The sequence below is a fragment of the Corvus brachyrhynchos genome, unplaced genomic scaffold, assembly GCF_000691975.1.
Source record: "Corvus brachyrhynchos isolate BGI_N302 unplaced genomic scaffold, ASM69197v1 scaffold26, whole genome shotgun sequence".
In the NCBI taxonomy this organism is placed as follows: Eukaryota; Metazoa; Chordata; class Aves; order Passeriformes; family Corvidae; genus Corvus; species Corvus brachyrhynchos.
Genome location: NW_008239324.1, coordinates 5,337,036 through 5,361,563, shown reverse-complemented (window position 1 = coordinate 5,361,563; position 24,528 = coordinate 5,337,036). Strand labels below are relative to the sequence as shown.

The window sequence follows — 24,528 nt, the reverse complement described above, 5'->3', positions numbered from 1 at the left end:
AACCTAGTCTAGTTTACATTCTTTTTCTCTCGGAATATCCCAGTGCGAGTAGAGAACTGAGAATGGGATGGAGGGATGCTGCATCAGTGCCCTCTTGATTTCTGCAGCAGCAGGCCGGCTCTAGCACAGCCGAGGAATAATTTTGAATAGTCTTTCAACATGCAACTAGTGTTCTGGGTGTTTTGACACTTTGTTACTCTTGCCTTTAGATTTTCCCCAGGAGCGTTGCCCTGTGGTGCTTGCACCACTTCTATACCCTGAAAAACGGGACATTCTAATGGACAGGATCCTGCCTGATTCTGGAGGGATAGCCAAAACCATGATGGAGAGTTCTCTGGCAGATTTCATGCAAGAAGTTGGCTATGGCTTTTGTGCAAGGTTTGTAGGAAATGTAATTTTCAAGCATGTAATTTTGGGTGGTGGTGGTTTTCTTTCTTGTTTCTTGAGACAAAGGGTAAGGAACACTTTAATTACTAAAATAACTAGAATCTTATCAAGTATTAGGAGGTAGTTTATTTGGATTTCTGTTATATTTTGCTTTCTTCTAATGTGTATTACATGTCTATGGACGCTGTATAGGATTTTGTTATGGGAAGAAGTGCTACATAAAAGGATTCACATTTGTGAAGGTTTCATAAGAATTTGACTATCACCCTTTTTTAAGTGAAAACGAAAGTGGGTAGACATAAATTCCAGCTAAATCCTACTAGAGTTTTGGAAGAACTCCTGTGCCAGGCTCCTCTTAGCTCACTGTCCACATGACATAGGTTATAGAAGAACTGAAGATGGTCTCACTTCAAGAAAGTAGACCAGCAGCAACTTTCTGTTTGTACTGGATTTTCATCAGTGTGGTACTGATCAAATGACTGCTAATGGCTGAGATTTGGTAGCTGTAGACTCAAATTATTGTAGTGAATTGCTAGAGTATCTTGACAGTTGCACCAGTTTTTGCCTGGTTAGGCTCGTTTTGGTAAAAATACAACTGTATTAAACTCATCCTGGGTTTGCGTGTATTTTGGTAGGCATACATTGCCCACGTCCTCAGCAGTGTTCCATATTCTTGCTCCCTACCCCAGTCTGAAACATTAGAGGGGCAGCTCTGGACTTGCTGGAGCCATGTGAAACATGTTGTTGTCCATACAGGTGTGTGTGTTTATGGGGAGTCATGTCAGCAGGACTAAAATTCTTCGCTTATAGCACCTAGCACAAGTACCTCATTACATGGGCTTCTTGTTTATAGACATGTGTGAATTGGAGTGGTTACTAGGAATGTGAAAGGAGAAACTAGTCAGAAGCTGTCTACTGAAGAGTTAATTTGAGTAAGTTAAAGGTTTATTTCAAGTGTGCAGCTGGTTTTAAAGGGGGCCTTAGCCCTCAGAGTGAAGCTAACATGCATTTTGTAAGAAGCATAAGGTAGAATTAAATGATTCTGTCTTTAAAGAGAAGGACTATTGATTACTTTGGGGAGGTGATGAAGTCTCAAAGGTATTAACATGAGTTTCTGTTTAAACCAGGAAATAAAAACACCATGTGTTGGAAGATACTGAACTATTTCCTTTGTTAAGACATGCCTGTTAATAAAACAGTTTATATACTCATGCTATATAAATCTTCGTGGCCTAGTTATGAAGTGTTCACAAAATGGAAAAAAAAACTGTAAAAAAAGCCTTCAGTTCTGCAGTTGAAACTCAGGCATCTGCTCATTGTTTTCTCTCTTGGCTCCTGGGAGGTTTTTGCTGGTGCCCTCTGCTCAGGGATGCCATGACTTGTATCAGGCTGAAAGGCAAACATTCAGAGCTTACCTTTGAATAGTGCACATCAGCATTTTGAAACATGCATTCTCAAGGCCTTTGTTTCACTTTAAGGTAGCAAAAAACTTGAGTCTTTGAAGCTCTGTGTCACAGGTCAATAGTGAAAGAGTGCTACCAAGAAGAGTGCTAAACCTACCCTGTGCTTTTGCTTTGACAGAGCATAGCCTGTGAAACATCTCTGACATCCCTGTCACTTCAGTACATGTGGCTTTGAAACGTGGCACAGTGTATTTCGTGGAAATAATTGCTCAGATTGTCTACTGAATTTTTCTTCTTGATTGTCCTGGAATTTTGCTGTGTTGGATTATTTGACTAACTTGACTGGAGTCTTGCATTGTGCTGCAGTGAAACCTGATTTTCTATAAGATCTCTCTGTTTTGTTGCATCTTAGTGTTGAAGAATGTCGCAACATAATCGTGCAGTTTGGTGTTCGGGAAGTCACGGCTGCCCAGGTTGCCAGGGTTTTGGGGATGATGGCTCGAACTCATTCAGGATTGACGGATGGTATTCCATTACAAGTGAGTGGCCTGTTGTGCTGTGGATTATATTTCAGCAGAAGAAGGCGTTGAAATGCTGGCCTCTAGGAACTTAACAATTGCTTACATTATTCAATACCTGTTCTACTGTAAATGTCTGTAATACTTCTGTGAATGAAAGATTCTCAGAAATGTTCAGCTGATGTCATTACTAGTCTGAACTTCTGTTTATACCTTTCTAGTGCAGGGAGTTCTGTAGCCAGTGGGTGTTGAGACTGCTTTATTTTTTACTAGTGTTTGATTCAGTGTATTTGACTTGCAGTCTATTTCGGCTCCTGGCAGTGGGATTTGGAGTGATGGCAAAGATAAGAGTGACGGAAGCCAAGCCCATACCTGGAATGTGGAGGTCTTGATTGATGTTCTTAAAGAGCTGGTAAGTCTTGAGAGCATCTTGGTCTTTTATGTGGAGAAAGCAGGGCATATCTCAGTGTGATTATAAACCTTTTTAAGCTCCCAACAGCCTGAATAACTTTGAATCTCTGTAATGTAACTGTACTTAAATGCTTGGGTTTTTTTTTCTTCATGAACAAGAAAATTTTGAGGAATTCTGAGAAATAGAAGCTACTTGAATTAGTAATGTGGGTGTAGTTTGAGGTTCATTCCACACTGCTCCTGTATACTCCAGTATATGTTCTCTGAGGGTTTTTGTGTTTCAGTGTATTTCTGACAGTGTAAAGTTTTGTGCATCAGCCTTGTTTTGGAAAATGTCTTACTGTAGGCATTAGTGATGAAAATGAAATGAAAGTATTTTTATAGCTGCTCATTCCAAAACTCTTGTTTCTTGCTTTTTAGGTATGATGACACTATAGAAATAGGAAAGGTTTTCCACCACTGTACAAGCAGTGATTTTTGTCATGTATTCAGTTAAACATGAATACCATTTCCTTTGCTTGCCTTACACTGGGTGGGATTTTTTCTGTATGTTCCCTCTAATGTATGGAGAAGTCACTGTTTTGTTTTTCTGAAACTTGGGCCATAAAATAGTTTTGTCTCTGGTGCTCACCTGTCTCTGAAAAGAGTGGTCTGTGTTACATAATGGCCACAGTTCCCGCCAAGCTCTCTCATCAGTATTGTTTCACACTGTTCCTGAAAATACAGTAGGTGCTTTACAAGGACTTGGCGTTTCTTTTGCAAAAGGAGGAGCAAGTTCTGCTTGCCAGCAGGTCAGACCCTTCTGCCTTTTTTAGAGGGTGTGGAAGCCTAAGAAAGGAATAAGTTAGTATGCTAAGAAAGGATAATATGTTTGGGGTTTTTAAAGACTTGTTAATGAAATGTTTGGAAGGATACACAGCTACTGTAGTGCTGGGGAGTGCAGTTTCATAGGGTAGTTTAAAACATTAACTTGCATCGAATTCTCACATTCACCATGTAAATACATCTCTTTTTAAAACAAAACCCTTGCTTTCAACTAAAACTTAGGTGCATGTTAAGCTGGATACAGTACTGCTGAAGAGGGGTTCTTTCATGACAGTACTGAAGATTGTAATGTGCAGGGCTGACAACCCTTGTTTGTCTGGTTGCAGAACCCTAGCCTGGACTTCAAAGTAGTAACGTACGAATTGGACCATCCAGGATTTCAGATTCGTGATAGCAAGGGCCTGCATATTGTAGTCTTTGGCATCCAGAGAGGGCTGGGAATGGAGGTTTTTCCAGTTAATGCCATATACAGACCTTGGAAGCATGCAGAGGGCCAGGTGAGTTTACCAACGTGTTTGCTCTATCTGTAGAATATTTGAGAAGTTCCTGAATTTCTTGAATGATAAATGGAGATCAGTACTGTGAGTGTTTAGATAATCCACATTTGAGACCTTGGCCTGTAAGGCACAAGCCTCAAGTGTATTACAGAAGTACAGTGTGTAATTGACTGCATTGTGTGGGACATGGTTACTTGCTGTGCACTGTGACCATACCTTTGACCTCAGCAGAGTTCTGGTGTGTAGTGCAGCTCAGCATATAACTGCTGCTGCATGGCAGTGCCCTGGGATGCTTACCTGGTTACACAGAATGGCCACAGCTTTGTGCAAACAAGTACCCTCAGCACGTCTGTAATCAGTCATTCTCAAATTCTAGAAGTGTGAGATTCAGTCTTGCGTAAAACACACAGTGAAGCCTGGCTCATCCCTGCTGCTTAGTTGATTTGTATCATTGTCAAAAATTTGGCACTTGATAAAGTGGGAGGACCCTGAAACTCTAGTATCTAAACTACTTTTGACATCTTTTTTTACTCCAGCTCTCCTTCATCCAACATTCCCTCATAAACCCTGACATCTTCTGTTTTGCTGACTACCCTTGCCATACTGTTGCCACAGACATCCTGAAAGCACCACCAGAGGATGACAATCGAGAAATTGCTACATGGTAATAAACCTGCTCTCAACTGCTTTTCATACATAGAGTTAGAGTAAGATTAGTTGTCTGGTCAAAGGTGGCTTTATTTTCATGCAGCCAGATTTATTGTAGCTGTGTACATACCAGTAGTAGATCAGCCATTAGTATTTGTGACGTGTTTGATTGGTGAAACTATTCACCATGTCAGAAGTTCCTGTGTACTTCCACAATACCTTGCTTTTGTTGTAGTCTTCAGCTTGTTTGGAGAGTTTCTGCTGATGTGTTTTGGCATATCCTGCAAGCTGAAAGGAGGGGCTAGAAGAGGTGGTTTGAAATTTAAATCTCTTTCCCAGGGTGATTAGAGAAACTTGCTCTACTTGTATGAAAGAAGTCCTAAAATTTAATTAGTAAATGTCTGTGACTATTGGTGAGTTACAGCATAAAGCTGACTGGTGTGACTTTCTGAGCTGACCTTTACACCCCTTTTTTAGTATAGCCATGTACCTTACTTCAGTAAAGATACTTGCTTCTTTCTCAATTATATGACCCAGAATAGGGAATTGAAGGACGAGGAATACAAGTAAATTGGCAATGCTCACTTGTCTATAAAGCAGGCAAAACAAGTAGAGTATCTTCACTAACTTTCACAACTGGGGACTTTGAGGTGTTTTAAAAAGTACATTTCAAGTTAAATTATCCAAGTGACCCACCCCAAGCCAAGTTTCTTCAACATCAGCTTTCAGTTATCTCTCCTCCCTAACAGTCAGGAGCTCTTAAGCTCTTCAGTTATTTTTCATGGTTTCTCGCAGCCTTAATTGTACATAAGAGCTGCAGTGTCAGGTTGTTTGCAGTGGGTGTTGCTTTATATGTCCTTACAGTTGTTGCTATAAGATACCGGAATCCAGGATCCTATAAACTTGCTGCTTGGTAACTTGGTGGGGGTTGTCTATTTGTTTTTTCTTCTCTTTTGTTAGGAAGAGCCTGGATTTGATAGAGTCTCTGTTACGATTGGCAGAAGTGGGGCAGTATGAACAGGTTAAGCAGCTCTTCAGTTTTCCTATCAAGCATTGCCCGGATATGCTGGTATTGGCCTTATTGCAGATCAACACCTCCTGGCATACCTTGCGCCATGAACTCATCTCCACGCTCATGCCGATTTTCCTTGGCAACCATCCCAACTCAGCCATCATTTTGCACTATGCATGGCATGGACAGGTAAGTATTTTCACTGTAGTTTGCTCCTGTAACTTAAAAGCTTGTTAAATGGATTGAACAGTTAAAACAACAATGTTTGTATTGGTTTATGAACTGGTCAGTTTAAAACCCAAGAGGTAAATGATCCGTGGTTCAAGCAGAGTAATGGGATGTCTCTTCCCTGACTTGAAGCAAACTGTTGCAGTTTGGTTTTCAATAATATTCACTGAGAAAATATTCCTGGAAAAGTAGAGAGATCCAAGTTAAGTCTGACTTTTTTAAACCTTAGTTTTAAACAAAGTTGACCACAGCTTTATTTAAAAAAAAAAAAAAGGGAAAAAAATGCAAAACCAAACAACCCAACAAAAGAAACCATGAAAAACCTCACAACAACATCACCCACCCTGCCCCCTCAACTCTCAGCCTCACACATTTGAAGTGTAAAAACCTGAAGTAGTAAGAGGTGAAAAGGTTTAAACCAAAATAGTCTCCTTTGTACTTGCCAAAAAGATGAAGGCTGTTCTAGGCATAAAGAAACTACCTGCACCATAAGTTTTCCGAGTCTGGGTGTTTTCTGAAAACTCGGGACTGGCTGCTGACCTTTTTCAAGGAGAGCTTCCATGTAGGGATAATGGTAGCTGTGTATGTAAATCCCATACATCTAATGGATGTTTTGTTTGGTGTGGCCTTCATCATTGTGTGCACTGGTAGTTAAACAAAGAGAAGTCATAAGAAATTTAAAGCAGAGGAAGCCTCTGGGGTCAGAGGGAATCTGCTTTAGCAAACAAGTTTCCCTGTTCATCTAGAGTAGAGTTAATGGCAAGAAGCTTGACCTCTGAGGTCATGCTATGAATGGTCATGCATTTCATATTTTCCTGATGGAAGTCTTTAAATTGAAGGATGAGGGGTAGAAGTGAGATGCTTTTTGCATGAGGTCTTGAAATGGCAGAAAAGGCAATTTTTCCACAGGGTAGGTCTCAGATCAGGGCACTGAAGGATGATTGCCGTGGGACATGGAGCCATTCCATGACATAAGGGTGTTTTACTTTTCCTTTAAGCAAAAACCCTTGCTGCCATAAAAATCTTACTTGTGTTGTAGTTTAAAATTACCCCTCTATGAGTAAAGATCTAGATACCATGTTTTTCTTTTTAAGACGTGATACTGAATTTTCACTTCAGGGCATCATGTCAGGTGTAACATTTTGTAAATGTTTATGTAGTGTAAAAGCAATTAGTCTACAATAGAGAGGAGTTGGTCCTGGACAGTGGTAGGAAAGAGATGGGGATGTACGTATCTACCATTTGCAGTCATGCTACATCCTTTTCTTGTAGCTCCTGGATAGTTTATTTTTGCATAGGAGGAGCTCAAATCAGAAGCAAGTTCTGAAGCTAAACAGTAAATATGTTTGTATGTTAAGCTTTTTAGTTGTGAAATATCCTGTTTAATGTTCACATAATTGATCCTATTCCTAGAATCATGAAGTACAATCCTAATTTAATTCTCCTCAGGGTCAGTCTCCTTCAATTCGTCAGCTTATCATGCATGCCATGGCAGAATGGTACATGAGAGGGGAGCAGTATGACCAGGCTAAATTGTCACGCATTCTTGATGTGGCGCAAGACTTGAAGGTGAGTTTTGCAAAATACTGCCATTATTTTTTGTCTGGTGTCTGATGCAGACCTGCTCATCTTTTAATGAACACTAAGCTTAACTTAGACTAATTTAGTAAGGATTACACTGTTTAAGCATGTCTGAATGCATTTGTGGCTGCTGTCCCATATCTTAAAAAAAAAAAAAAAAACAACAAAACATCTGTGTTTGTGACATAAAAGTATTCTTCAGCTGAGTTGTGGTATCTGACTACAGATGCTTCCAGCCTGTCCTGTTGTGAGCCCAAGACATTTTACTTGGTATTTGCAGTGGGGTTGGTTATCATGGCTTAGCTGACAAGTACCTTGGGAAGCAGCACAACAGAACTGCTTGCTGTGTGAATGTAGTGTGAATCCAGGAGGAGCTTTGACTGTTTTAACCTTGAATATTATTGAAATGAGAATGTATACAATATCTGTCAGATGTTTGTGTGAAGGTGGTGCTGCTAAACATAATGGAATGGGGATTTCTTGAGAATGCTACTACTTCTTATTTTTTACACACTGACAAAAAACTGGAAGTTGTGACTAACTTCTTTGAGGCCTTTATTGCTTCCTAAAGATAGATGCAAAATAATTGGGTGTCTCAAAGTGCAAGAGCACCAGCTGCTGCTTGAAGTCAGTTTTGTTGTAGCAATTACAGTGTTCAGAGATGACCTGTTGGAGCAGATATATTTTGAGTATCTCTGAAGTGGCTGAGGTCTGTTCACAGGGAGATGCTAGGCTCTTCTGCTTAATTTTGTAGCAATATCAGTTTGGTAGCTCTTGACCACTTGCTGGTGGTTTGTCATATCACAGAGGAATTTAAGCTGTCAGCACAAGGTCGCTTCAAAGAAGGTGAAGTCATGATTTCGAATCAGAGCTCTTGCTTACTTGTCTCACAAGCAAGCTATAAGTGAAGTTGACAGTACCAATCTTTGTTGACAAAGAAAGCATAGCAGCATGTCATAATAAGACTTCTTTACTAAAACATGTATGGGAGCTAGAAAGAAAAAGGAGAAGGGGTATCTGTGTGTCTTCACTAGTAGTCTTCTGATTTTCTTTCTTTAGGCCTTGTCAATGCTGCTAAATGGTACTCCATTTGCCTTTGTTATTGACCTTGCTGCACTTGCCTCTCGACGGGAATACCTCAAACTTGACAAATGGCTCACAGATAAAATTCGGGAGCATGGGGTAAAGCAGGATTTTTTTTCTTTATTTTTGCACTCTTATCAGTGACTAACTTAAGTCACTTTAACAATTTTATAAGTAGCTTTAAAGTTGTTGAAAGTGTCCATGGTCTAATAGTTCAATGCTTTCACTGAACTATAGTAGCTTAGTGCGATTCTTTCTATGGTGCAATTGCCAAGTTTGAAATAGTGTCTTGGATGTGATTTGGGAGATTAAGATAACATTTTTTTCCTCAGGAACCTTTCATCCAGGCCTGTATGACTTTCTTAAAGAGAAGATGTCCATCTATCCTGGGTGGCCTTGCTCCAGAGAAGGATCAGCCCAAAAGTGCTCAGCTTCCTCCAGAAACCTTGGCGACTATGTTGGCCTGTCTGCAAGCTTGTGCTGGGTAAGGATTATATTGCTTAGGCTGAATGTGTAATCAGTTTGCAGCTTGCTTTCTGGCACGTGGTCACAGCTGGCTTGGAATTTCACAGGGAGAATGGGGTTAGTGAGAGTGTATAAACTTGCAGGGATAGGTGCAGTAGTACATTTAATTTTGCATTGAAGCATCTTGTAGGCTAGATCGCAAGAGCTTGATTGAGTATTCTTGTCTTTATCATCAAACAGGTGAGCTGATGTTGGTGACTGGAGGCTGTCTGGTTAGTCACATTCTCAGTTGGTAATGACTAGATATTGGGCTGTAATTCAGACTGAGGAATCCAGGCCATGGCTACAGAATGGGACAGCATCGTGGAAAACAGTGGCTTTATAAAGGATTTTGTGATTGTGTTAACCACATGTTTCTGCATGGTGACTGCTCTGGCACAAAGGGCTCCTGCTGTCCTTATGTGTATGAGAAAAGTGGGGAGTGGTGATTGTAGTGTAATTGAGACTGAAACTAGATGTGTGTAACTTCTGTTGTCTTTGAGAGAGACTCAAAGTAGTCAAAGATGGAAAATATTGAACATCTTTTGCAGATCAGATTGTTTAGCTGAAGTCAAAAGAAAATGGTTTGGGTTTGAGAGCTGCTAGAGGGAGGGGTGGAATACAGGAGGGCTGATGGAAACTGAAGTTGGACAAATCAGTCTTTAAATGCTATGTACACGCATAGTAAATATGACTAAAAATTGTAAAACGTTTGTGGTGTTGTTTCTTAACAGTGTCAGATCAAGCTGGTATTGAACTGTGGCAGTATTTCAGAGGTAACGAGAGGCAGCTTAGTGCAATGTGCAAGCCAGAGTGACTGGAAGCTGGAGATGAGGCTTGTTTTGCTGCTACATTTTGGCACCAAATGAGGCTGGCATGTCCAAGTGTGTGTTACCTAATCTGAGGCTTATACTGTGTCCTTTGGCTTAGTCAGCGTGGTCTTGAAAGAGATGCTTCTTATCTTTAAAGGTACCCGGGATGATTCATGGCTCTCATGTAGATAGTAGGAAATTAGTACCAATGTAGAGTTGGTCACAATGAGTATTGGAACCGAAAGGGAATTGGAGGTACCTGTAAGATTTTAGGAGAAAGGATTCTCCTGTTTTCTGCTGGAACCTGTGCAATTGAAGTTCAAATGCTGTTGGAATACTGTTTTTGAAATATAATGGTCTAGCACATGTCTTGGTCTGAAGAGATAGCTCTTAATTTTCAGGTCAAAGTGAATCTTTTGAGACTGTCATTCACAAATGAGCTTATATTCCTTATTTTGCATGCTGCAGTGTCTGTGTTTTAGAAGTTTAATAGTTAACTGTGGATTTGAATTGCATCTAATGTCATTGTGTTCTGAATTTTAATGCGTTACCAAGTTTTATTTATTCCATTAATTCCAAACACCACTAGTTCTCTACTGGCACAATTCTCACAGCCTTTAGTTTCTTTTTATAGCTACTTTTATTCCCCTTTATACAAGAATGTGACCTACTTGCAGTCATTTTCTGTTAGTTATTCTCTTTGAGCTTTAGAAGGAAAAAGCTTGGATGTCTTTCATGAAGCAGTTGCTTTGATTAGCTTAGGTTTCAGTCATGAATGGAAGCAGGCATTGTAAAGACTAGAAGGTTAAAATCACAGGAAATATTAAGTACATCTGGGAGGGTAGTTGCACTTGACTAGCTGAAGCCTGCCATCTCCTAAATCTGTTGATTTAGGAGCCTGCTCTTTAATTAGGCTGTAGTTAGTTCTTGTCTTGTTTTGTGACCTGGGAGATACTTTTTTTTTTAGCCATCAGGTCCCTGCATGTTCTGAGACTTATTTTTGGTGCAGCTTGTTTATCGGTGGTGAGCACTGCAGTTGTGGCATCATGTAACAGTGAGTCTTCAAAAAGAAATAAGTCTTCCTTTATTACTGAGTGTTTTTACAATGAAGTCAGGCTTGGTTGCAGGCACCACAGGCTGGCCAACCATGTAATTTATTAACAAACTGCTTATTAGAAGTCCTTCCCTTGTGGAGCTGCAGTGAGTTGAGAGGGGCAGCAGTGCCTTCTCCACACAGTCATGTCCTGCACAGTCCAAGTGTGTCAGTGTGGGGAATGGTCTTTTCTTCTCAGTCCCTGTCTCAAGCAGGGAAGAGGCTTTTGTGTACCTATGCCTTAGGAATTAAAAGGCTTGTTCCTGCTTTTTAAGAAAGTGTTTTGGGGTAAAAAAGAGTAAGAGAAATGAACATGTGATTCCAGCAAGCTGGATCTTCCTTACAGTGACAGTTTTGTTACTCTAGACTCTGGTCCCTGGCTCTCAGCCCACCAACTTAATTTGCCTCAAATGCAGACTGGGGTTTTTGTGGGTTTTGTTTTTGTTGGATTTTTTGGTTGGTTTGGTGTTTTTTTTTTTTTAGAAAACCTGTGGTTCTTTGCTGTCTAAAAATACTGTGATGTTTGCAACTTGATACAGCAGTGTGCCCCTTGACATGATAAAAAAGTTAACCTTCAGTCTGCCTAGATGGTGGGACAAAACATGAGTAGTTCTCTCCAAAGCACAAATGGCCTAACCAGTCACCATAAATATCAAACTCTAGGATTGTAAGTCTGTATTTGTCCTCTTCTAGGCTGCCATATTATCTATCTACAGCAGGTTGGAATTTGTTTTGCAAAAGCATGCTGTAGTATTTAAGCATAAAGACTGCAAATTTAACCCCCCAAAAAGGAGGAGGGCACAAGACTGATGTTGGTAACCACATGTGAACTGTGCTCTACAGTCCCAACCCATTCCATGGCTAACTGAAGTGCTGTATGGTCTTGAAATGCCTCCTGCATCAGAAGAAATCCTGTGGTGCGTGTCAATTGGTCATACATACATTTAAATGTTGAGATTTCTGAGACTGTGGCAATGGGGTGAGGGCAGATACATACCGTAGATACTGAATCTAATGTGTGCCATGCTCAGAGCTCTGTCTTCAGGTCTGGTTGTGCTTTCTGAAAAAAAAATCTGTTTGAGGTTTTTTGAAGGTAGATTTCTGATTGCATTTTCATACATTCCCCCAAGCCCATTTCTTTTGACATCATTGACACCAGGCTCTGATGAGAGGATGTTAAGAGTGTAAAGGATCTAGCTTGTGAAACAGTCATTAACATGTTCCTTGCCCTGTACAGAAACCTGGTCACCCATGATACCTCCCCGGATTCCCATCTCTCATGGGTGGGATTTTCCCACACTGCATAGTGTATCGCTGGCTTTGGAGAACAGCTGGAAGCCCTTAACTAATTCTTTGTATCCTATAATGGAATACCTGCCAAAGCTGAAGGCTAATCTTCAATTCTTCTGCCTTAATCACCAGGATAGTTCCTTTGTTCTTTTTTCCCTCATTCCAAGAGTTGAGTAGTAAAAGCTTGTGAAAAAATTGAGTTGAAATGAGGAATCTTCAGATAAGGTTAACAGAACAACAAAGCTATTAGGATAGTTGCACCCATTACAGGAAGGAATCTGCAGCTTTAGCTGTGCTCACCAAAAAGGTAGAACTAAAGTTCAGGAAAGCATAAATAATTGGCTGTTTTTTTCCAAAAGGAAAATGTTAGTGTTCTGTTATTATGTCTGTGGTTAGGTAAGTCAGCAGCAGACCTGGCTTTCCTTCCAGTTACGGAACCTGGCTGTCAGACATGGAACACTTTGGAAAGAGGTACTGACTGCTCTGGGTTGTGCAATGACTTTGTGCCTAAGTTTGAATTTTCTGATGTTTTTTGATTATATCTTCCTTGGATAGTTAAGTTTCCTGTCTCTGTTTGGGTTTAGTGCCTGTGTGTGAAGCACGGCTTTCAGTTTGTAGACAGATGAGTTTTAGTGAAGCAGGTGGTGGTATTTACCTCTCTTTTTCTGTCTGTGAGTACATAGCCCATGTATCTCAGCTTTTAGAGAAACTTGAGTGTAATGAGATTCAGAACGAGAATAACCATAAATGGTGTGAAGTTTGGGTGCAGGATGGAGCCTTGAGGAGCAGATTTGACCAAGGGATCCCAGCATCACTATTTGTGTTTTAATTCATGAGGCTAAGCTGTATATAGCCCATAATATGGACAACAGCAGACAAAGGCTTTTCCAAGAGCTGTTGGAGCCAGGTACATATCCCAGCCTTCTGTAAATCCTTACTTGCTGGGGTAACTGTAAAGGAGTATTTGAATCATCGGAAACAAAGGAATAGTCTACTGGAGGTTGTTTTAGAGCTACAGTTTAAACTTTTCTATTTCAATATAGCTGTTTCTCTTGGGAGATGATCTAAGGCAAGTTTTGCAAATAACAAAATGTAGCTTCTGCTGGGGTTGCTTCGCAGCTACTTTTTGTGAAATGTGGCCTCAATTTCTCTAGGAAAATCAAATAAAGTTAGGGGCCTTATTTTCATGAATGTTACATGGCTCACTGTCATGCTTCTGTGTCCCAGGAGTGTTTCTCAGGAGCTGTCAGAGACGATCCTCACCATGGTAGCAAACTGCAGTAATGTCATGAACAAGGCTCGACAGCCCCCACCTGGAGTCATGCCCAAAGGACGCCCGCCCAGCGCGAGCAGCTTGGATGCCATCTCTCCTGTGCAGGTAGAGCAATCCCATGCTGCATTTTCGGAAGGTGGTGTTGGTTTAGTGCTAGTTCTGCTGTACTAGTTGAGCTCTTTCTGCAGGACTAAGTCAAACATCATCTGGCTCACGTAGTTTTGTGCTTGCATGTCTGGATAACTTGCTTGTAACTAGAGAATAATGTCTGAGGGATGTAGTTTAGAACTGTCTTTCACTTCACTGATGTCTGTAAGAAGTAACTGTGAAGTATTATAGGATGGGAGCACTGAGGAGGGACAGATATTTGGTTTATTTAAAATAACAGGCTTTCTTTTAAAGTGCTAAAATTTACTAGGACTTCTGAGAATTAAGCACTGCCTTTGAACCTGATGTGTCTTGTTTGTAGCTTCACGGGCCAAGCCACAGTGCTAGAGCATAAGGACTTGTTATAACTGGGGCTCTTCAGCTCTCAACTGAACTGCTCTTTTAAAAACAAGGTACATTTCAGTTAATCCCTGCCACTCATCATCCCTTCCTCCTCTGGGAGCAACACATTACAGACAGGTTTTGCTTCTAGCCGTTACATTCAATGGCAGATTTTTAAGTGGTGAAAAGTATTTCACATGAAATAGTGGCAATTCAGCATTTAAGAATGACTGAATTGTCAGTAGATTATGTAAACTAAATGCACAGAGTGGTTTCCAAATACCTTGGCAACCTGCTACAAATATGTAGCCATGATAAATAACTCATATGAACAAACAGCAGCAGTTTCTAGTCTGTAGTCATGCTGTCTTCTGGGTAGATAACACCATTTTCTGCTGTTCCTAGTCAGTTCCTTAACTTACTGCTTTGGCAGCCTGTATTGTGCCTTCCCTCCTATTCATGAACCAGGTCTTAATGCTTTTTCTGAAGACTTCATTCAGGTATTTAGCTGTGAAAAGTGGGCATAGTAGGGTCCTTCAGAGAGTCAAAAATACTTTTAAGTTTGAAATGAAATAGCTTTGTAAGTCTCGAGGTGAGGTCTGAGGTTGCAAACTGCAGAGCATAAACTACGCTAGTACAAAAATCTGCAAGTAGAAGTAAATGCTGCTTATTGTAAGCATTTACTGCTGTGTTACACTTAACTACAGACTATGGAACAATCAGCCTTTCTGTAAAACCTGTGAGAGAATAGGGTTTCATGGGATTGTCGAAGAAAAATAAAAGTGCATTCTGTAGACAAACTAATCTTTTGGGGTTACCTGGATGACTTCAGAATTTACAGTTACCATGCAGAAGAGCTTTTCTCAGGAATGTTTTGATACGTAGCCATCTTTGTAGAAAACATGCCAAAAATCAGCTGGATTGTGGTTTATGGATGTCTGTATAATCTTCCTTTCTTCATTCAGATCGACTCGCTTGCAGGAATGGCCTCTCTCAGTTTAGGTGGCTCAGCTGCTCCTCACACGCAGAGCATGCAAGGCTTCCCTCCAAACTTGGGCTCTGCATTCAGTACTCCTCAGTCACCAGCAAAAGCATTCCCACCTCTTTCCACCCAAAACCAGACAACCGGTTTCAGTGGCATCGGAGGACTCTCTTCACAGCTTCCAGGTACTGCTATTTGAGTGGAGTGGTTTGTTTTTGACAGGGCAGAGCTAAGGCACTGTTTTTGCTGTGGTTGGAAATACTGAATGTTACAGCCCAACCCCTAAGGGTGGGTTAGGTGCTTCCTTCCCTTTAAGGGGGAGAAGTCACACTGGACAAACAGCTGTGTCGTATGGGAGGGAGTTACACAGTCTTCACTCCTGGGTCATTGCTGAAACAGCACTTCAGAGTGTTGCAGCTGCAATAGGTAAAAAGTTTGAGTCAAGAGGATGAGTGTTTTGACAAATATAGCAGCATTATTTTAGGTTGGGACAGAGATGATGAACTGCTTATGTTAAAACTGCTTGATATTAGCAATGAGGCTATAAAGCTCTGAGTTCTTGGAAATGACAAGTGTTAGGAAAAGTGGTAAGTGGGTACTGTGAGGGTGCAACTGAGATGACCAGTTGTTTGTTTTTCAGTAGGTGGTCTTACTACGGGTAGCCTGACTGGCATAGGAACTGGAGCCCTGGGCCTTCCTGCGGTGAACAATGACCCATTCGTGCAAAGGAAGCTGAGCACATCTGGACTGAACCAGCCTACATTCCAGCAGAGTAAGATGAAACCTTGTAAGTGGTAGTGTTGTCTGTGGCTGTGAAGTGTGACTGTGGTCTGCAATTAATCTGTGTTTCCTTCACGGGAAGCTTGGATCTGTAGGTGGTAAATGTTAGAAGTGTGGCTCTTGTATTATTATATTAGTCTGAAAAAGGTGCTTCTAAGCTTGTATCCTAAAAGTTTGCCAAGTGGCTGGGGTGGGGGGGGCGTTAAAAAAGACCTGCTAGCATAAAAATGTGTTATGGATTTGCATGAATATGTGTTTCTGTCCTTTATCTGCTGTGCTGTGTTTTGAACAAAAATTGTTGTCCTGCTCTTGACAGAGAATTGTATGCGTCTGGTACCAGGGTGTTTTTTGTTTAGTTTGTAACAAGGTTAAACCTGGGTAAGGTCCTATTGCAGCAGAGAACTTGACAGGTGAAGCAGTGAAATAGACTGCAACATTGGATACAAATCAGACTAACAAAAGTTGGTGGGAAGGTAGTTTTTGAAAGGAATGATTTGGTTCCTAACACTAAGCCATTATCCTTAACTCATTTATGCCTCTGCAGCATGCTCACAGTGAGATGTTGAAGCAGTCAAATGGTCAGGAAGCACAGCCATATGCTAAACCTTCCGCATTGCTGTTACGGAAGAGCTATCAAAGAAGCCATATGCAATAACAGCAAAGTTACCTATCTCTACAGATGTACAGTGGAGGTGGCTGTAATCACCATTGGTTTATATTTTGGGTCTTGAACATTCAATATAAACTTGCTGGAAGCTCACTGGCTGGCCTGAAAGTTTGTGTGCAAGTTTGTGTGCATGTTAGTGTTGTGTAGCATGCCTTATTCTAGTCTGTTCTGTGTTCAGTTATTTAGTTGTCAGTTGAGGTTAGCTTGGGATACAGTGGGTTCTACAAGTATAGCAATGTGAGGTTAATGCTATCTTAGGATGCAGTTTTTGGAATAAATATAGCATATTGAAAACAGATTTTAAAATAGCAATTCCTGTCTACTGGAAAGGTTAAATATCCCACTCTTCAGAAGAATTAGCGGTTCTGTAGAGATTGGTGAAGAGTTGAAAAGGACTAGATGAAATCCTGACTGTGTGAAGTTGTCCTGAGTGTGATACCTGTTCCCTTTTTTTTAACAGCTGACTTATCTCAGGTGTGGCCAGAGGCTAATCAGCACTTTAGCAAAGAAATAGATGATGAGGCAAACAGCTACTTCCAGCGTATTTACAACCATCCACCACACCCAACCATGTCTGTGGATGAGGTGAGTTCCCTTCTGTAGCAGTTACAGCACCTGTCCAGAGACTTGGAATAAAGTTGATCATAATTATTCCTTCTTGTATTAGTTTCAGTGGGAAATAATAAAGGGATCCGGGTAGATGCTAGCAGCATTGCTTTTTGTTTGGTTGAAGTTGTTTTCACAGTAAACTTGCAGTTGATCATTACATTCAGCTTTGACTTCTCTGGACTGAAGACTTTAGATGTCTAATTAACACTCCGAAAATGCTGTGAAGTGGGAAGGATTCAGTGTAGTGTGGAAGCTTTTGTGTTGAATATAAGTGTTAAAGAGTGCCTTTAAATAGTCTGTATAAATTATAATAAATGTATTTTGTTTTAAACTATGTAAAAATGACTACAAGATCCAGATATATGTGTCCCAAGTTCTACCTTCTGAGCTTTTGATAATTATTTTTGTTAGTCTCTATGAGAGTAATTATTGGTCTGATGTACTTACTCTTTGAAGTACTTCAAATTTACTTTAATATATTTGCATGTTTATAAATTATGGAAGACACAACATTATTTTCTTTTTCCTAATTTGAAAGTAATGGAGTAGGCGGTCACAAAAAAGTTTTGTGTGAAGACAGTCACTTAAAGGAGAACTAAAGTCTGAAGAGGAAGCTCATTGTAGTGACGTAGTGTCTGTCTGCTGGCTAAAAATGAAGCAGTTACTTTGCAGTTCAACTTGTGGTAGCACAACGTACCTTAGTAGTTGCAAACACTCACGAAACATGAAGATGGGAAAGGGCTGAAATAAAGCAAATCTGTTGGTAACAGTTTCCAATTTCTTTGCAGGTCTTGGAAATGCTGCAGAGGTTTAAGGACTCCAACATTAAACGGGAACGAGAAGTGTTTAACTGCATGCTGAGGAACTTGTTTGAGGAATATCGTTTCTTTCCCCAGTACCCAGATAAAGAGCTGCACATAACAGCCTGTCTCTTCGGGGGCATAATAGAGAAAGGACTGGTTACTTATATGGCATTGGGCCTGGCCCTGCGCTATGTTCTTGAAGCCCTACGAAAGCCTTTTGCATCCAAAATGTACTATTTTGGTATTGCTGCACTAGATAGATTTAAAAATAGGTGAGTGTGGGTTTTGGTACACTTCTAATAGTGCCTGTGTTGTCTTGTGAACCTTGAACCTGCTCTGATCATGCAGTACAAGATTGCACATCTCAACTTTGGGAATTCTTCAAAGATACGCTGAAAAAGAACTGAAACAACATGAGTGAATGTGCTAGTTAAAGGGTAACCTTTCTAAATTAAAATGCTCGGTGTGGTACCTGTATAAATGTGGGACAAACTGAGATGCTGAAACTACTTAGACTCTATAAAAATCATTGAAGTGTTGAGTTAGATGAAGTAACTAACAGCTTGTTAGAAGTGGGGTAAATGTAGTTACTCTTCAGAGGTGCTTTCCAGTGGAGTGCCATTTACACTGTTCATTACTGAAGGACTGACTAGGAACTAAGCTCTGGAACTTCACTTTTACGCAGAAATCTCAAGTATAGCTAAATAATCTCAAAGAGTTCTTTCTCAAAACTTCTAATGAATTGCAGATGGAGATTCTGGGTGTGAGGTGTGCTCTGGTTTGCTATTTAAAATGCACTGAGCCAGACTACAAATTACTTATCCAGTAATCTTGTTGCAAACACTGAATATAAATGCAGTTGTGTACCAGGTCAGAAGTATAGAGATGTGGGAAAAGATGAGTTGCTGTGAATAAATCTTGTGCTTTAATGTTAAATTAATTCATTTTAAATAGATTTTGCAACAAAAAAGTATTTTGTAGGAAATGCTTTGTTCATAGAATAGCTGCTGTAAGGATTCCAGAAGTATTCTGTGGTGCAGTATGGAAATGGCATACCTGATATTTGTTTCTTTGTAATACTGTTTCTGATGTGGGCTTATGCTTCTGACTAATGCGTGTTCTGTCTGACAGATTGAAGGACTATCCCCAGTATTGTCAGCACTTGGCTTCTATTAGTCACTTTATACAGTTCCCGCATCATTTGCAGGAGGTGAGTGTGTCTGTAAGCAACACTAACTTTCTATGATGTTAAATTCTTTAGAGAAAATTTCTGTTTTCCTTTGGAAATGCAGTCTCGTCTGTCATTATTTTAGACCATGTACATCCACAGAATCAAATGCCTTTTCTTAAAGGTTTTTCTCTGGGGCAGGGTAGGCAGGTGAAGGTGCCTCTCTGGTGCCTTTCCTGTTTCCATAAATCTGTTCGGGTTGCTTATGTTGAAATAGCTACCTGAATGTAACTGCATGATCAACTGATGCACTTGTCCATGCATGAAGGTTTTGAAGTGCCTCGGTGGATTCATATTCCACTCCCTTAAAGATTTGGAGTTTTACTCTAAAATAGAGGTCATTCAGCTGGGTTTATACAGTTTCATACTTTGACCTGATAAAATAGTCCAGGAAAAATTTCTTTCCTGAAGGTCTGATGAGAGCCATGGGAATACCTTGTTGTCCAAAGCAGTGTTCATTCTATAGTGTCTGCCTTGAAGGTGCTTTTATTGGTAGAAATAACTAATCCCAGTGGCAGAGCTGAAGAGCATGAGCTAAATAAGGAAAAATGTTCAGCTCTACCATTAAGGTAGAGGCTCATACCCGAAGCTGCAAAGTCCAGTAGCAGTCTTGGTTTCACTAACAGCTTTGAGGCTGTATCCCTTAAGTGACAGTCTGATGTTTCCAGTTTTGGGAAATGTATAGCGGGGGGAAAACTGCTATGGAACTATTTCAGAGGATGCAATATCTGAAAGTTGGCTGTTTTCAGAACTGTGGTTTTGCTTATTAATGGTGAGTTCAGACTATTCTATGTGGCTATTCGAGTCCTTGCAGAAGACTTCTTACCTGGTTTTGTAGTCTGCTTCTTGATATTCACATATTGCTTTTAGGCTCTTTCTCTTCTTTTATTCTGCTGTTCCAGGCCTGGAGGGATAGGGATCGAGTTTTTTTTTAGGTAGTGCTCCGTAAAATTTTTAACGTGTTTGGTTTTGTGATGCTTGACATCAGCTTGTTGAGGCTAGAGGTAGAAGAGAGGTTCCTCTCCAGTAAGAAAGTCAATAGTGACAAGATGTGCTTCATCAGGGTATACAGTTGTATTTGCAGATTCCTTTATGGCATGAATGTCAATTATTTTAATGAGTGTTGGGAAACCTTTATAGTGCTCCTGCTAAAAATCAGTCTATAGTTCTGTTGCTGTATGTGAAATTTTGTATGTGCTTGTTCATCCTATTTTAGTACATAGAATACGGACAGCAATCCAGAGATCCTCCTGTGAAGATGCAGGGTTCAATCACCACCCCTGGAAGTATTGCACTTGCCCAGGCTCAGGCCCAGGCCCAGGTTCCAGCAAAAGCTCCTCTTGCTGGCCAAGTCAGCACTATAGTGACCACCTCAACCACCACCACCGTTGCAAAAACCATTACAATCACCCGACCAACTGGAGTCAGCTTCAAGAAAGATGTGCCGGTGAGCATTGTGTCATTGTGCCCTTCCCAGAGAGGCACAGGTGTTCAGCTGCTGCTCTGGACTGACAAAATCTGTTTTAATTTGTGTACTACAGATTTTCAAACAGTGATTTTTAGATTTAAAGCATGTAACCTTTTAAAATATGACCCAACATTTTTGTAGAGAGAAGGCATTTTTCATCATTAAACAACCCAATTACTTTGAGGTCAAGTTGAAATGTGTTCTTGGGGCTGTAATTATCAAGACAATTACAGAACCATAATTTCTGTTAATGACTTGCAATAGGACTCTTAAAATAGTTGGCAGCTGCTATTCTGCTTGGGACTTAAGAACACTTACTGCACCCATCTGACCTTGCAGTAGTTAGAACTGCATTAGGTTTTTCACAAATGTGGTCATTTGTGTAAACAACTCTGAACTGCTTGTTGGAGTTACTACACTGTTGGCAGACAGATAGAAGTGGCTATTGCACAGAAAGTTTTGGGGCACACTTGGTCCCACGGTATGCCGAGGATGGGCAGTGAGTGCTGTTCCTGTATGATGGCTGATGCACTGGAAAGTCGAGCCTTTCTGCTTGGGACCTTTGTCTTTGAATAGTTCTCTGTAAAGGAGGCAAAAGCCAAACACAGCTACCAAGTGTTGTGAATAAACTTGGGGGGACAGTTCTTAGTGTAGCTATTAATGTCTTTCATACCTGATTACATCATGTGGAAACTTGTTACTTTGAGGTGTTTGTTCTCCCATTTTAAACTCCAGTCAGGACTGATACTTAAAACTGCTTCTCCTTTTTCCTTAATCTCGGTGTACCAGGTGCTAAAGCCCTGGGGTTCAGACCTGCAGCTGTAGGGACCAGAATCACAATCTGTTGACTTCAGTTGACATGCTGTCTCAGAATGAACTTCTGGGTCCTTCCCAAATCAGCACTGAAGTGCTCCTGGAGACTCCCTGTTGTGTTAAGTGCTGCTGTGTTTTTTCTCCAAGCTATAATTGTACACAGGCATAAAGGCCTAAAGGGTGCCATTGCAGTGGCACCTATTATATGTGCATGTAGAGGCTTTTTGTGCAGCAGCATTCTTCTGCTGAGTATTGATCATCATTTTTAGAATATAGAAATCATTTGGCTCCTTTAGAGTGCTGCTGAAAATGAATCTGAGACAGTAGATGTCCCCTGATAAAGCTCAATTCTATTTTTGCTTGACAGAACAGAGCAAAAGTTTCTTTTGATGTCACCTCTAGGTATTGTTTACGCTTAACTTTTTGTTCTCCCTCCAGCCTTCCATTAATACTACCAACATAGATACGCTGTTAGTAGCAACAGATCAAACAGAGAGGATTGTGGAACCTCCAGAGAATGTCCAGGAAAAAATTGCTTTCATCTTCAATAATCTGTCTCAGTCAAATATGACACAGAAGGCAAGTATGAAAGAATGCTAGTGAAAATAATTTTTATACTCTTCATGGTTTTTTTATATATTCATTTTTAAGTGTGGGCTGATGATATTTCTAAAAAAATTTAACTTTAAAAACTTCAGGATGGAACACATTGTAAAGAAATTATGGTTTCCAGTGCTTTCTGCTTGAACATCTTTGGAGATAAAATTTTCCAGGGAGAAGAGAGATGGGTAAAAGATACCTGTTCTTAATCTTGAATAAACATTCACATCATAAATGAATTGGGTACCGTTAAATGTTGCAAGATTAAGCTCTGGTATTTCAAGCAGAAATTAAGGGAATTTTTCTGAGCTAGGGGAGGTGTACAGTCCTGCTGCCACCTGTGCTATTGTCTCGTGGATGGATGGCTTGAACTTGTAAGGTGACAACATTTATTTCCAGTTGTCTGGTAAAAAGCTGGGAAGTGAAGGAGAGGTGAATTGTTATGCCTTGCTGATTTCATGCTTGAGTCCTTACTGGGTGACCAGATCTTTGGATAATGAGACACTGATTTCAAATATTTATCTTTTTTTTTGTAGAAAAACAACCTTAGTGTTAGAAGCAACTGACTGACCATATACTGTGTGTTGGTCAGACCTGACCCTGGAATGTTTTGATTATCTTCTCATCTGTTCTGTGATGTGCTTTGTCTTTTGGTTTGACCACAGGTGGAAGAATTGAAGGAAACAGTGAAAGAAGAGTTCATGCCTTGGGTATCACAGTATCTTGTGATGAAAAGAGTCAGTATTGAGCCTAACTTTCACAGTTTATATTCAAACTTCCTTGACACACTTAAGAATCCAGAGTTTAATAAAATGGTTCTGAATGAAACCTACAGAAACATCAAGGTGAGTAGTGCAAGTTTTCTAAAGGCAGCACAGGAGTGTGCTGTTCTCCTCATGCTATTTGCTTGTGTGTTGCTGATCCTCAAATATAGAATATCATTCAAAAATCTACTTTCTAGCTTACCATTAGACTTACAGGTTATCTTTGTGAATACTAGGATTCTTTTCAGTTAGTAACACATGAAAGACTTAAATTGTGTAACAGGAGGGCAAATTTGCATTTAAATTCATTTATGTAGGTGGACTTCAAATTTGTGTGATATTTACAAATTATAACCCAGGGGAAAGTTGCTTACGGTCTAGTTGTTTTGTGTGGAGAAAAGTAGAAAGATAAGAAAACCACACTCTGTTCTTTTAGTCCAAGAGGAATAGGGGGGAAAGGGCGTGTTTAGAAAATGGGGGTGTAAAAGCCAAAATTTATTAAGAGTGCTAAGATAATGTGAAGGGGAGAAGGAGGAGGAAGCAGTAGCCCAGAAGTGATGAACAGGTGAAACACGTTTGTAAAGAAAGCACTATTTTTAAACCTGTTGGTGGAATTTCCTGACCACCATGGGTTACGCTGTAGTGCAAAAGCATCTCCTGGCTCTTGAGAATACAGCTGATCTTGCTCTGTTCAGCTGATGCTCCTCTGAAGTTAAGGAACAGAACTAACAGCAGAATACTTGTTTTATGATTTATGACATGGTGACATGATTTATGTTTTGACATGACAATGAAATGGTTTCCCTGGAAGGTTAAACTGTAGCCTTCAGGTCTGTGATGAGGCATTAAGAGGAAGCACAAGTTACACTTGGCTATGGGAGTAGTTGTAACAGTCTCAGCAGAGTAGAAGGTAAGGTCTGGGAAAGCGTCATTGTTTTGATCCTTTTAAAGAAAGGAATGTTGCAGTCATTACAGTGCGGATTTGCAGGGTGCTGCCTTGAAGTGAAAGCTGTTCAAGTATCTCTCTAATGTGACTGAAGCTCAGAACTTAATGTTCTAAAATTTTGCCTTCATTCAGATCAGCTGTTGGATTTGGTTTGGAGTCTGATTATCTTCTACTTGTTGCTCGAGATGCCTTTTTTATTTTTTGGTAGGTGCTATTGACATCAGATAAAGCTGCAGCCAACTTCTCAGACCGTTCCTTGTTAAAGAACCTTGGTCACTGGCTGGGAATGATTACAATGGCTAAAAATAAGCCCATCTTGCACACGGTGAGCTGCTGTCTTTACAGATTGCCTTGGCATGAATTGGGTGAATTGGTATGCTGTTATGCAGTAGCACAGGCTATTTGGGAAATCTTACCACCTTTCTGGTGCCTCTTTTATGTGCCAAGTACAAAGTATGACTCCATACTATTTAAGGTTATATAAGACTTCTAAATATTTTTTTAATATCAGAGAAGTTAGTAGCTACATTTATTTTGGCACAAAATTTAACGTTATTTTGTTAATCCATGTAAAAATGTAGATGTGTAAATCTTTGTTCAGAAGTAACTGCTGCTTAGCAGTGTGTAAAATTCTAGGGCTGTCTTGACTCAGCCTTGCCTGTATCTGAAAAGGAAGCAGTGTGTAAGTGGAATTGTGCAATGTATTTGCTGTTTCCTCCACTTTCATTCCCACTTCAATCGTTGATGGTATTTTTCAGGATTTGGATGTGAAGTCGCTACTGCTGGAAGCATAAGTTTACGGACCACAGGGATT

General features: G+C 40.3%; 1 protein-coding gene across 1 annotated transcript in view; it reads left to right on the top strand.

Moving 5' to 3' along the window:
- Positions 1–24,528, top strand: part of CNOT1 (CCR4-NOT transcription complex subunit 1) — a 50,076-nt gene that overhangs the window by 7,159 nt on the left and 18,389 nt on the right. Inside the window, 21 exon segments of the mRNA XM_008638748.2 lie at positions 210–378; positions 2,203–2,329; positions 2,610–2,720; positions 3,871–4,041; positions 4,578–4,705; positions 5,650–5,890; positions 7,379–7,498; positions 8,570–8,692; positions 8,926–9,077; positions 13,520–13,670; positions 15,020–15,221; positions 15,677–15,823; positions 16,944–17,068; positions 17,881–18,167; positions 19,027–19,105; positions 20,340–20,570; positions 21,843–21,983; positions 22,670–22,849; positions 23,923–24,039; positions 24,473–24,525; positions 24,527–24,528. The exon segment at positions 24,527–24,528 is cut by the window's right edge and continues 53 nt beyond it. Of these exon segments, the coding sequence (XP_008636970.1) occupies positions 210–378; positions 2,203–2,329; positions 2,610–2,720; positions 3,871–4,041; positions 4,578–4,705; positions 5,650–5,890; positions 7,379–7,498; positions 8,570–8,692; positions 8,926–9,077; positions 13,520–13,670; positions 15,020–15,221; positions 15,677–15,823; positions 16,944–17,068; positions 17,881–18,167; positions 19,027–19,105; positions 20,340–20,570; positions 21,843–21,983; positions 22,670–22,849; positions 23,923–24,039; positions 24,473–24,525; positions 24,527–24,528 (3,057 nt within the window).